The sequence below is a fragment of the Rana temporaria genome, chromosome 1 (genome assembly GCF_905171775.1).
Source record: "Rana temporaria chromosome 1, aRanTem1.1, whole genome shotgun sequence".
NCBI lineage: Eukaryota > Metazoa > Chordata > Amphibia > Anura > Ranidae > Rana > Rana temporaria.
Window position 1 is genome coordinate 231,485,901 of NC_053489.1, and position 12,517 is coordinate 231,498,417.

Consider the following 12,517-nt stretch of genomic DNA (forward strand, 5'->3'; position numbering starts at 1 on the left):
CAAGCCCTTCCCCCGGTTTGGGTGTCTCGCACGTGTATTTCTCTTACATAGGGGGTGTAGGTGGTATTGAACAAACAATAATATCTTAGCAATTGCTCTATACTTTCTCTAGGGAAAACAACAAGGTCCGATAGCCTTTGCAGCTGTCAGCTTGTAGTTCTCATTGAACTACCACGGCGCTGTTGAGCGTTGTGGTACTTCATTGAGCTTCCTTTCACAGTGTAACTGCCTGTTCATACAGGAGGTACAGGCAGACAGATACACAGTCTGAAGGACTCTGCTATTACACCCACCATCTGCTGATCCCCAACAACAAAAAAATGCATATTCTTTTATCTACAAAAAAATGTGTGTTTATTTATTTGGTAATTAATTCTATTAAGAAAAGTCCCGATCACATACCTATGAAACCAATTAAGCAGGTATATTAAATTAGCGGACCTCCAGCTGTTGCAGAACTACAAGTCCCATGTGGCAAAGCAAGACTCTGATAGCCACAAGCATAACACCCAGAGGCAGAGGCATGATGGGACTTGTAGTTTTGCAACAGCTGGAGGTCCGCCAATTGCTCATTCCTGATCTATAGGTTAGGATCTTTCTAGCAACAGGTCCCTGTCAAAATGGCCTTTAAACCAAATAAAAAAAAAACCCTGCAAGACAAAGGCATAATGAGCTAGTATCCATAGCATAGCATTACCTGTAGCATAAAGTGGTTGTAAAGGGTTTACAACCACTTTAAATGATCAGAACCAAACCTCATACAGCTTTCCCTAAATGTCCGATTCAATTGTGTTGCAATACCAAATGTATTAAAGATCTCATTTTACCCTTATTTAGTTATTAAAACAATTCCTCTATACCAGTGGTCTCCAAACTGCGGCCCAGGGGCCAGACGCGGCTCTTTGCTTGCTTCTGTCTGGCCCTTGGGACACTTGGGACACTATTCCTCCAACTGACATCAATGATGAGGCACCATTCCTCCCACTAATACCCATCAATGTTGCACTATTCCTCCCACTGACACCATCAATGGGGCACTGTTCCTCCTGCTAAGACCAATGATGGAGCACTATTTATCACCATCTATGGGGCACTGTTCCTCCTGCTAAGACCAATGATGGAGCACTATTTATCACCATCTATGGGGCACCATCTATGAGGCCCGGTTCCTCCTACTATGACCAATGATAAGGCATCATTCCTCCCACTGACAACATTGATGGAGAACTATTCTTCCTGTTGAAACCAATAACGGGACAATATTTACTCCCACTAATGCTGGGTCATTTTCTATTCACACTGGCTACAGTACGGCCTCCCTGAAGCCTGAAAGTCAGTAAACTGGCCCTTTGTTTAAAAAGTTTGGAGACCCCTGCTCTATTACCATATAAACATGGGGACTTTAAAATAGAACAGCAGAGTGTGCACATTATGCTTGGTGCATACGTCTCTGATACTGGCCTTATCTCTGGGTTACCTTGGAAATCATCCAGGGATAATAAATCCTTCCCCTGAGGTCACTATGTATACAAAGGTTGGGGATGGCCTGCTGACATTCTATCACTCCCTAATCTGACGGTTTTCACCAAAAATTAGACAATTAACTAGGAGAACCTTAAGCCAACTTGTGATTACATTTTTCAGACCTTTAAGTTGCACATTTTCAGGAGCATCTTTTCTGTGTTGCCCACAATGTACTGATTCATGCTGCACAGTAAACATAGACATATACATAACAGAGGGAAAGCTAAGACCATGAGAAGTAGGCTGCGTTTCTAACATGCACATATATCATGGAAAAAAATAATGCTATGTGGGGACAGACAGACAAGAGTTTTACACAGGGAACAAAACGATACTGGATTAGGAAACTTTAGTGTGTTACAACAGGTTAGCCAGAACAATGATAACTGTCAGAGAGTAATTGTCATACAATGAATAATGATAAAATTAAAAATGAGTGTGTGTGTGTGTACATAGATCAACAGCAAAAGGACTAAAAAAAATATTCACTTAATAAAAACAGTCATGTGCAGAACCCAAAATAAAAAGCGCAGAAACATAAAATATAATGTGTTCATTCTGACATTCTCTCTCTAATCAAGAATTTTAAAAAGTATTTTTACAAAAAGTGGTCAAGCTTTTGTTATTATTGGCAGTAAACATTTTGTTCTCTTTCTCTCTCTCTCTCTCTCTCTCTATATATATATATATATATATTTAAACTCTGGAACAAATAAATCATCTGGATAGTGAATTACAATATTCTAAGCAACAAAAGATAAACTCTCGTGAAATTGATTTTTTTTTTTCCATAAACAAATATAAAAGTCAGTCTTTATTTCCCACACTCGTTCTGTACTGGGCTATCCATGCACAACATCAGGTTCTTCACATTCGCTCCACTGACAGACATTAGTGGCCACTGTCCTGAATCACTTTGTGTCAAAAGGTCATCAGGAGGCATGACCTTTGGCTTTTGTACAGCTCTGTTTCAAGTAGATATTCTTTTTTTAAAGTGACTTTTCTCTCCTCCACAATAAAATACATTTTTTTTTTTTGTATCTGTGTAAGTACTAAGCAGCTTTTTTTTTTTCCTCTGCAAAAATGGGAAGGCACAGAACACGTCGCAGCTGAGATGAAGCAAGACAGTAGAAGGGTGTGCATCTGTACGGCTGGCTGGATTAAGGCTTATGTTAAACTGCTGTGTTCACTCTTGTTGAGTGTTGATCTAGGGTAAAGAAAAAGAAAATGAGGAAAATACAGTTCATAGTGTACTTCTACAAATCTATTTAAGGTAAAATGACACCAAACACACACTGTTTATTTTTCATTGTCCCTTCTATTTCAGTATGTAGATGATGGCACTATAATGATTTTAATAAAAAAATAAAATAAAATCTAAGTACCCTTTTTCTAATCAATATAATGCTGTCACATGACCCAACTCTCTCCCAGTCGGTCTGCAGGGAAACATAAGCGGGAGGAACTTCTAGTCCTTTGCTGCTGATCACATGTTAACATTTTTTTTTTTTGCCGATTCAATTTTGCGGATTCAATTAATTTTTATTAAGGGGGCGACACAAAGCTAAGTAATGGCTTCACCAAGTCTTAATGGAGCCAGTCAACTAAATGCAGTCCTTATCCACTTATTGCCAATGAGAAGTTGGAGTTTACTATTTATTGCTTTAAAGGAGAAGTGAGGGAAGCAGCATCACTACGATCAGTCATGACATGATCACTCAGTTGTCTGGTCTGCTCTGTCAGTCACCAATCTGTGATCTGCCCTTCCAGCGCTCATTGAAGTACCAGGCAGGAGCAGCTGGCTCAGTCTTTCAGCAGTGTGCTGAGAGGCTGAGCCAGCTGCCTGTAAAGCATCTGGGTGGATCCCAACATTATCTCACCAGAGCCTGCAGCGGCTTAATGTTGTCAGCAGCTTTAGCCGGTTCTGGGTCACAGCAGTGCACAAGTAAGTGCTTTGCTGTGACCCACAAAAGAAGCATGGCCAAAAAAAAGCTTTGGCCATACCCAACTTTTAAACAGGGCAGCAGCAAAAACAGATACTCAGCTATCATATACACTCAGTGCAGAAAAAAAAGCTGCAGTAATTAGAAATATACCTGTTAACTGTGATTCTCATATTGGCTCTGTCTCTTCTTTGACTTCAACTCTTTCAACCACTGCGGAGATTCTCCTGTAGCTCTGAAACAGAGAACAAACAAATTAAAGATCTCTCTAGAAAAACTGTTAAAAGAAAAAGATAAACCTAGGGAGTAAACAGTCTTCATTTACCTCTTGTGAACCAGCCACTGTACATAAATGGCCAGTTCATTTCCCTACAGTTCTTGCTTAGCCACATTCATCAAATGTGGTCTTGCCATTTCAGATGTGCAGACAAGTGTAACTGTATTCTAGAACTGCATTTAAGGAGCTGTGCACAGAAATAAAATGTTCTGCTACATAGTATTCACATCTCTTTGTTGGCAGGACCTCCATGTAAGGAAAGACTTGGGCCCCTTTCACATGTGCGGACCGTATGTCCGCTTTTTCATCCATCCGTTTGCGGATGAAAACGGGACATACATTGGTCCCTATGTGATTGCGGGTGTCAGCGGATAAACATCCGCTGACACCCGTAATCACCCGCCTCCGCAAAGCTCCGATTTTGCGGATGGAAGAAAATCCTATTTTTTCTTCCGTCTGCGGATCGGATGAACACGGACACACGGTCCGTGTTCATCCGATCCTCCCATAGGGGAGAGTGGAGAAAAGACAGGGCGGTCCCTGCACAGTGTGCGGGGACCGCCCTGTCAGCCGACGGCTCGGCTGGGATTTTACGGAGGATCCCCGCTGAGCTGATGGACACACGGAGGCAGATCATTACTGATCCGCCCCGTGTGAAAGGGCCCTTACTCAGAAAGCCATTTGCCTACATAAGGATCACTGTTAATACAATATACTAAATTTCAATAATGAAATGTTACTTGTTTAAGGGGAGTATAAATTCCCATCTTTCCTGCTGCCCATGCCTCTGAACACCAATCTGACCCTGAAAAATCTGTGACGTCCACAAGTGTATCTCCTGCGACACCTGCGGCTCTCAATGGTCCCTTTTGTCGACTTTCATTTATTACAGGCTACTGTGGTTCACAAAGGTGACCTGCACAGGGTTGGTAACAATTTAGATTTCTGTGCAGCAGAGACAGAGACCACGGGAACATATGTGCTCACTGGATTTGGGGCAGGTATTTTTTGCACTTATCAAAGAAATATTACAAAATGCTTCGAAACTGTATAATTAATAATTCATTAATTAAAGAAGCAGCAATGCTGGGGTGGTAAGGTTTGAAAAGTGAATGTGTGCTTTAGGTGTAAATGGTATATGATGTGTATACAACAATGTCAGTACTGCACAATTAGAGGTAATCAATGTAACAATCAGGCTATGACTGCACTAAAGCATAATATTCTCAATAAACTAACTTGTCTAGCTTGTCTGCAGAGGTTGGCAGAAGTTTGACGCCCAGTGTTCCATGTGGTAGAGGTGATTTTGGCGACTTAGTAACTTGGGGTGAAGATTCACTACTGCTTTCCGCATCTTGCCTTTTCCGAAGTTGTGCCTATCGATAAAAAAAGCAATTATTATAAAAGGCAAAATGCTTGCATTAAGGAAAACAGATTTAAGTTCATAGTGTGCTCATTGCTCCATTTAGTATTCCAGATTTACTACACCAGAAATAAATAGAAATAGAATGTAAGCAATAACTTTTTCCAGAATTTAAACACCACCACGTCCCTTGCTAGATCACCATCACTATTGTGAGCAGGAGCCAATGACTATTAGAGTCATTGGCTCCTGCTGCTGTCAAATCAAATCCTGTGAGGAGGCAGTGGAGACTGGGGCAGAGCGTCGCCGTGTCTATTGACGCACACAGCCCGGATGGGGAATGAGCCTGCAAGGACACCACCATATGAAGCGACTTACTATGGAAACGCACAGAAAAGAGGAGGAGCTGAGAGTAATGGCAGGGGGACACTAAAAGAGGAGGATCGGGGTCACTCTGTGCAATATCTTTGCACAGAGCAGGGAAGTATAAAAAATTATTACAAAAAAATATATTGTTTACAAGCCTGTTCCAAGCCATATGCTTTTGCTCACTTCTTATATAGGACTTGTTTAGTTATTTAATTTATAATAGAGATGTCCAAGGTTCTGCACAATCAGCCCTCAAAAATTCCACTCGACTGCTCGCAAATTGCGAGTGGAATTTAATGCAGGGCGAGTGAGGAGCGGGGGGTGGACCAGGCTGATCGTTTCCTGGCTAAAGCGATCAGCCAGAAAACTGTCAGCCAGAGGACACACAGCGGCAGGACCGGACTGCCCTGGCACGGCTTTGAGCTGAGGTGAGGAGGCTGCAGCGCTCCCCTCCCTCTCTCTCTTCCTTGTCTTGTTTTATCGCACACACAGCGGGGATGTCCCGCTGTGTGTCATGGAACTGGCTGTGTCCGTGTTCAGCGCGCTGTGTAACAAGGTCCCGCCCCCCCTAGACCGGCGTGTGTGATAGTATCAGTGTTCCGCCTATGACACTAGCCATCTAGGGGTGTGGGACCTTGTTACACTGTGCGCCGGGGAGGCTGTTTCCCCGCTGCTCGCTGAGGAAAGGCTGCTCAGGAAAGGAAAGCAATGTAAGACGCTGGAAGGGAAAGTCAGCTGACCAGCTGACACCAATGCAGTGAAGGGGGAGGAGCTCTTCCCACTGCAGGAGATCCCATGACACAGGAGCATCCCTGGAGGCATGGTAGTAACGATGAAGAGGAAGGAATCTACTGACAAAGTAAGTGACATAAAAGTCAGTTCAGCTGATCCCAACCTCTGCCTTTTACTGACCCCCCCTCACCACCACAGATCTTATCCCTATCCCCGGTGCCATCCTCCCCGACCACCACCACCACCTCTGCCTCTTAGTGCCAACCCCAGCACCACCGATCCCGTCACCGATACCACCACCACCGATCCCACCCACCACCACCGATGTCACCACCCCTGCCACTGATCCCACCCACCACCCCCAATGTCACCACCGATCCCACCCACCACCAATGTCACCACCCCTGCCACCGATCCCACCACCGATGTCACCATCCCTGCCACTGATCCCACCACCACCACCGATCCCACCACCACCACGATCTCACCACCCCCGCCCCTGATTCCATCACCCCCCACCGTCACCACTGCCAGTGATCTTACCTCCTTCACAGCCAACACTAATCCCATCCCCCCCCCCCACCACCCCCGCCACTGATCCCACCATCACCACGATCCCACCACCCCTGCCACCGATTCCACCACTGATCCCATCACCCATCACTGTCACCACTGCCAGAGATCTAACCCCCCTCACAGCCACCACTGATCCTATCCTCCCCACCACTCACCCCATTCAACCCACCACCACTGATCCCATTCCCCCATCACTGCTACCACCGCTCACTGTCACTCATCCCAGCCCCATGCTGCCAGTGATCTTTCCTCCTTCACAGCCACCACTGATCCCATCCCCCCACCACCACCACTGATCCCACCACCCCCACCACTGATCCAATCACCCCTCACTGTCACCACTGCCAGTGATCTAACCCCCCTCACAGCCACCACTGATCCCATCTCCCCCACCACTGCTCCCACCCTCCCCATTCAACCCATCACCGCTTACTCCATCCCATTCCCCCATCACTGTCACTCATCCCAGCCCCATGCTTCAGGGGACACCATGAGGCTGCATTGATGGACACCGTGAGGCTGCATTGATGGACACCGTGAGGCTGCATTGATGGACACCGTGAGGCTGCATTGATGGACACCGTGAGGCTGCATTGATGGACACCGTGAGGCTGCATTGATGGACACCGTGAGGCTGCATTGATGGACACCGTGAGGCTGCATTGATGGACACCGTGAGGCTGCATTGATGGACACCGTGAGGCTGCATTGATGGACACCGTGAGGCTGCATTGATGGACACCGTGAGGCTGCATTGATGGACACCGTGAGGCTGCATTGATGGACACCGTGAGGCTGCATTGATGGACACCGTGAGGCTGCATTGATGGACACCGTGAGGCTGCATTGATGGACACCGTGAGGCTGCATTGATGGACACCGTGAGGCTGCATTGATGGACACCGTGAGGCTGCATTGATGGACACAGTGAGGCTGCATTGATGGACACAGTGAGGCTGCATTGATGGACACAGTGAGGCTGCATTGATGGACACAGTGAGGCTGCATTGATGGACACAGTGAGGCTGCAATCATTGGCACCATAAAGCTGCATTTGATGGGCACAGTGAGGCTACATTGATGGGTGCAGTGAGTGTGCATTCATGGGCACCGTGAAGCTGCATTTGATGGGCACAGTGCGGCTGCATTTAATGGGCACAGGGGGGCTGCATTTGATAGGTACTGATATGCTTTATGTTAATATTGTTAAAGTTGTTGTTATTTATTTTTGGAACTTAATTCTGCTGAAAACATTTAACAGTGTAATTTCATGCGATAATTTACAAGGTTTTACTTAGGTGCAGGGCAGGGGAGAGATGGGGTGGGACAAGGGAGAGGTTGGGTGGGGCAACTGGTGGCGAGTAACTCTTAAGGTCTGGCTAGTGGCTCAGGACTTTAAATTTTTAACCCTGTGCACAAAAATCAAAGGAATTCATTGCTTACCATCAAAGTTGAATGGTCCATTCCTGGGAACATTGGCATTCGTGGTGAATGAACAGAGGACCTCTTGGGTTTTTCCTCCTCTTCTTCTACAACCTCTTCCTTTTTTTCTGGCTTCTCTTCTAAAATACAAGAGAAAAATACATACAGTATCACTCTGTTTTTTTTATATAATTTCAATTGGTTTAGGAGGGCTTTACGCTTAAAGGGGTTTTAAAGGAAAAAAAGTGATTTTTAATAACAGCTTACCTGAAAAATCCTTTTCTTGTAGTACATCACGGGACACAGAGCAGCATAGCCATTACATATGGGTTATATAGTGTACCTTCAGGTGATGGACACTGGCACTCTCCGACAGGAAGTTCCCTCCCTATATAACCCCCACCCATAGTGGGAGTACCTCAGTTTTGTAGCAAGCAATATGCATCCCAAAATTCCCCATAAGAGGGGTGGAAGCTCTGTGTCCCGTGATGTACTACAAGAAAAGGATTTTTCAGGTAAGCTGTTATTAAAAATCCCTTTTTCTTTATCGTACATCACGGGACACAGAGCAGCATAGCCATTACATATGGGATGTCCCCAAGCAATGCTCCATGAGGGGAGGGAGACAACCAGAAAAAACCAAACAGGAGGTGCCACCGGACAGGAGGAGGTTAAATTGCGGCCTGGAGGACCGCCTGCCCAAAAGCTGAATCAGCGTTCCTCCTAACGTCCATTTGATAAAACTTTGCAAATGTGTGGACAGACGACCAGGTCGCTGCCCTGCAGACCTGAGCCATAGGCACCTGGTGATACGCTGCCCAAGAGGCACTCACAGCTCTAGTGGAATGAGCCTTAACCGATAAGGGTGGACTCTTCCCCTTCAGGCCATAGGCCTGTATAATTGTCTGCCTAATCCACTTAGAAATAGTGGCTTTAGACGCTGCCTGGCCCTTCTTGGGCCCTTCTGGCAGAATGAATAAGACGTCAGTCTTACGAATCTGGGCTGTAGCTTCCAAGTAAATCTTTACAGCTCTAACTACATCCAAGGAATGTAGTAATCTCTCTTCCTTAGAAGAAGGCTTTGGAAAAAATGATGGAAGAATCACATCTTGATTAAGGTGAAAATTAGACACCACCTTAGGCAGGAAGGACGGAAGCGGTCGCAAAACGACCCTGTCCTTAGGCAGTAATAAATAAGGTGCCTTACATGACAAGGCTGCCAACTCCGACACTCTTCTGGCGGATGCCATGGCCACCAGAAACACTAGTTTCCTAGTCAAAAGGACCAAAGGGATCGCGGACAAGGGCTCAAAGGGCTGCCTTTGCAAGGCCGATAGAACCAAATTTAGATCCCAAGGATACAAGGGAGCTTTAATCGGGGGATTCACCCGAATGACACCTTGTAAAAAGGATTTCATTAAAGAATGGGCAGCCAAAGGTCTCTGGAAGAAGACCGACAAGGCAGACACCTGCCCCTTGATTGTGCTGACCGCCAAACCTTTTTCCACTCCCAATTGTAAAAACTCCAGGATTCTCCCAATGGTATATTTGCGGGGATCCCATTTCCTGGTCTCACACCAGGTAATATAGGCCTTCCACACCCTATAGTATATTATCCTGGAAACTGGTTTCCTTGCGCTTATAAGGGTGGAAATGACCTGCCCTGAAAGGCCTCTGTTTCTGAGAATCAGCCGCCAGGCCGTTAAATTTAGGGCCTGTAAGGCAGGATGGTAGAAAGGCCCTTGTGAGAGGAGGTCCGGACGTAGAGGGAGGACCCAAGGCTCCTCTACCGTCATCCTTTTTATCAAGGAGTACCAAGGTCTTCGGGGCCACGCTGGGGCCACTAGAATCGCTGGCTTGCGTTCCCTTTGAATTCTGTGAAGAAGACGGGGTAGCATCCGTATTGGAGGGAAGGCATAGATTAGCGCAAACTGATACCAAGGGCACACCAAGGCATCCGTCCCGCAGGCCAATGGATCCCTCGTTCGAGAGACAAACTTTGCTACTTTGGCATTGAATCTGGACGCCATAACGTCCACCTCCGGAGTACCCCACTTCCGGCAGATGTCCTGGAACACTTCGGGGTGGAGGGACCACTCCCCTGGGGACATCTGTTGGCGGCTGAGGAAGTCCGCTTGCCAATTGTCCACCCCGGGGATAAAGATAGCTGAGATGCAGGGGACATGGGCTTCTGCCCATGCAAAGATCCGATCTACCTCCCTCTGGGCTGCCTGACTCCTGGTGCCGCCCTGGTGGTTTATATAAGCCACGGCAGTGGCATTGTCGGATTGTACCCTTACTGGGGAGCCCTGCAGAATCTCCGTCCAGCCCAAAAGAGCCAACCGAGCTGCTCGGATCTCTAAGACATTTATGGGTAGGGCTGATTCTGCCCTTGACCATTTCCCCTGTAGGGTTAAATCGTCTAGGACTGCACCCCAGCCCGATAGGCTGGCATCCGTGGTTACTATCCTCCATGAGGGGGGACTGAACGATCTTCCTTTCAGAAGATTTTTTGTGACTAGCCACCAACACAGACTCTGCCTTACCGCATAGGGAAGAGAAATGGGAAGATCCAAGGCCTGGAGTCTTTTGTCCCAGGCCGTGAGAATTGCCCTCTGTAGCCTTCGAGAATGGATCTGGGCATAGGGCACTGCCTCGAAGGTGGCCACTAGCTTTCCCAACAGGCGCATGCAGAGGCGTATAGATGGCCTTGTGCTGCTTAGGACTATCTGGATTAATTCCCTTATCGAGTCTACTCTGGACTGGGGCAGGAAGATCCGTTGTCGTCTTGTATCTAAAATTAGACCTAGATACTCCAACCTTCTTGTGGGCTGTAAGGCCGATTTGTCCCGGTTTAGAACCCAACCCAGGGACTCTAGGCAGTTTACTACTAGCAACACTGCCTGATTTAAGCCGGCCGCTGAGTGGTCGACTACCAGAAGATCGTCTAAGTAGGCCATGACCAGAATGCCCTGTTCCCTTAGGATGGCTAACACAGGGGCCAGGATTTTCGTAAAAACCAGAGGGGCCGTGGCTAGTCCGAACGGAAGGGCCACGAACTGATAATGCCGATAGTTTAGGGCAAAACGCAGAAACCTGTAATGGCCTGGGAAAATCGGAACGTGCAGGTACGCGTCCTTTATATCGATGGAGACCAAGAACTCCCTTCCTTGAAGGGCGGCCACCACCGAGCGAATGGACTCCATTCGAAAGGACCGGACTTTTAAAAAGCGGTTTAATGACTTTAGGTCCAGTATAGGCCTGACGTCGCCGTTTGGCTTTGGGACAATGAAGAGGTTTGAGTAAAACCCTTGTCCTTGCTCCCCCGCTGGTACTTCCATAATCACTCCTTGAGATAGGAGTCGCTCTAGGGCAGACAGAAGTGATGCCAGCTTTTGAGGGTCGCCTGGAAGTCTTGACGCTTGAAAGTGAGGAGGGGGGGAACTCCCGAAACTCCAGCTTGTACCCCTGAGTCACTGAGGACAGAACCCATTGGTCGGTAACTTTGGCCCCCCACAACTCCGAGAAGAACCGGAGTCTTCCCCCCACCCGAGAGAGTGGGGGCGCCCCTTCACAAGGCTGCCTTAGGGGCAGCCTTAACCGGCTTACGGTTCCATGGTCTCTTGTTCCCTGCAGCTTGCCCCTGTGGCCTGTTTGCAGCTGCGCGTCCAGGAGGCCGTCGATACTGCCTAGAGAAAGAGGGCCCTGGGACTGGCGAGGTTGGACGCTTAAAAGAGGGACCCCGGATCCTTTTCTTAACCGGCAAGAGGGTGCTCTTACCACTAGAGATCTTTTGTATATATTTGTCAAGATCTTCTCCAAACAATCTTTCTCCCTGAAAGGAGAATCCAGTAAGGAGTTTCTTGCAGGGGGTTTCTGCAGACCAGTTTTTCAACCAAAGCAATCTCCTCATATGAACCAAAAATAGGGATAAGCGAGAAGCTTGTTGGATCGAATCCTTGATTGCATCTACCGCGAAACATAAGGCCCTAGGTAGGTCAGCCAGCTCCTGAGCTTGTTGGGCTGGGAGGTCCTTTAGGGCCTGCTTTGCTTGGTCCTTTAAAGCCTGGCAGACGCCAATGGCGGCTACAGCCGGCTGGACCACTGCCCCCGCTGTGGCAAAGGATGCCTTCAATAAGGTCTCAAGCCTTTTATCCACAGGGTCTTTAAACATGTGGATATTGTCTACTGGACACGTTAAAGACTTATTGACAGATGAGATGGCTGCGTCCACAGTAGGGACAGCCCATTTCTTCGAAAACTCTTCCTCTAAGGGGTACATGACTGCGAACCTTTTGGGAGGCAGAAAAA

General features: G+C 47.2%; 1 protein-coding gene across 5 annotated transcripts in view; it reads right to left on the reverse strand.

Moving 5' to 3' along the window:
• Positions 1-1,856: 1,856 nt before the first annotated feature.
• Positions 1,857-12,517, reverse strand: part of KIAA1671 (KIAA1671 ortholog) — a 222,966-nt gene continuing 212,305 nt past the window's right edge. For all 5 annotated transcript variants that reach the window (XM_040351406.1, XM_040351398.1, XM_040351431.1 and 2 more), the window contains 4 exons: positions 8,228-8,346; positions 4,984-5,120; positions 3,621-3,702; positions 1,857-2,731 (listed from right to left, as the gene is read on the reverse strand). In XM_040351406.1, the coding sequence (XP_040207340.1) occupies positions 3,624-3,702; positions 4,984-5,120; positions 8,228-8,346 (335 nt within the window). In that variant the 3' untranslated portion in view covers positions 1,857-2,731; positions 3,621-3,623. The remainder of the gene's footprint in view (positions 2,732-3,620; positions 3,703-4,983; positions 5,121-8,227; positions 8,347-12,517) is intronic.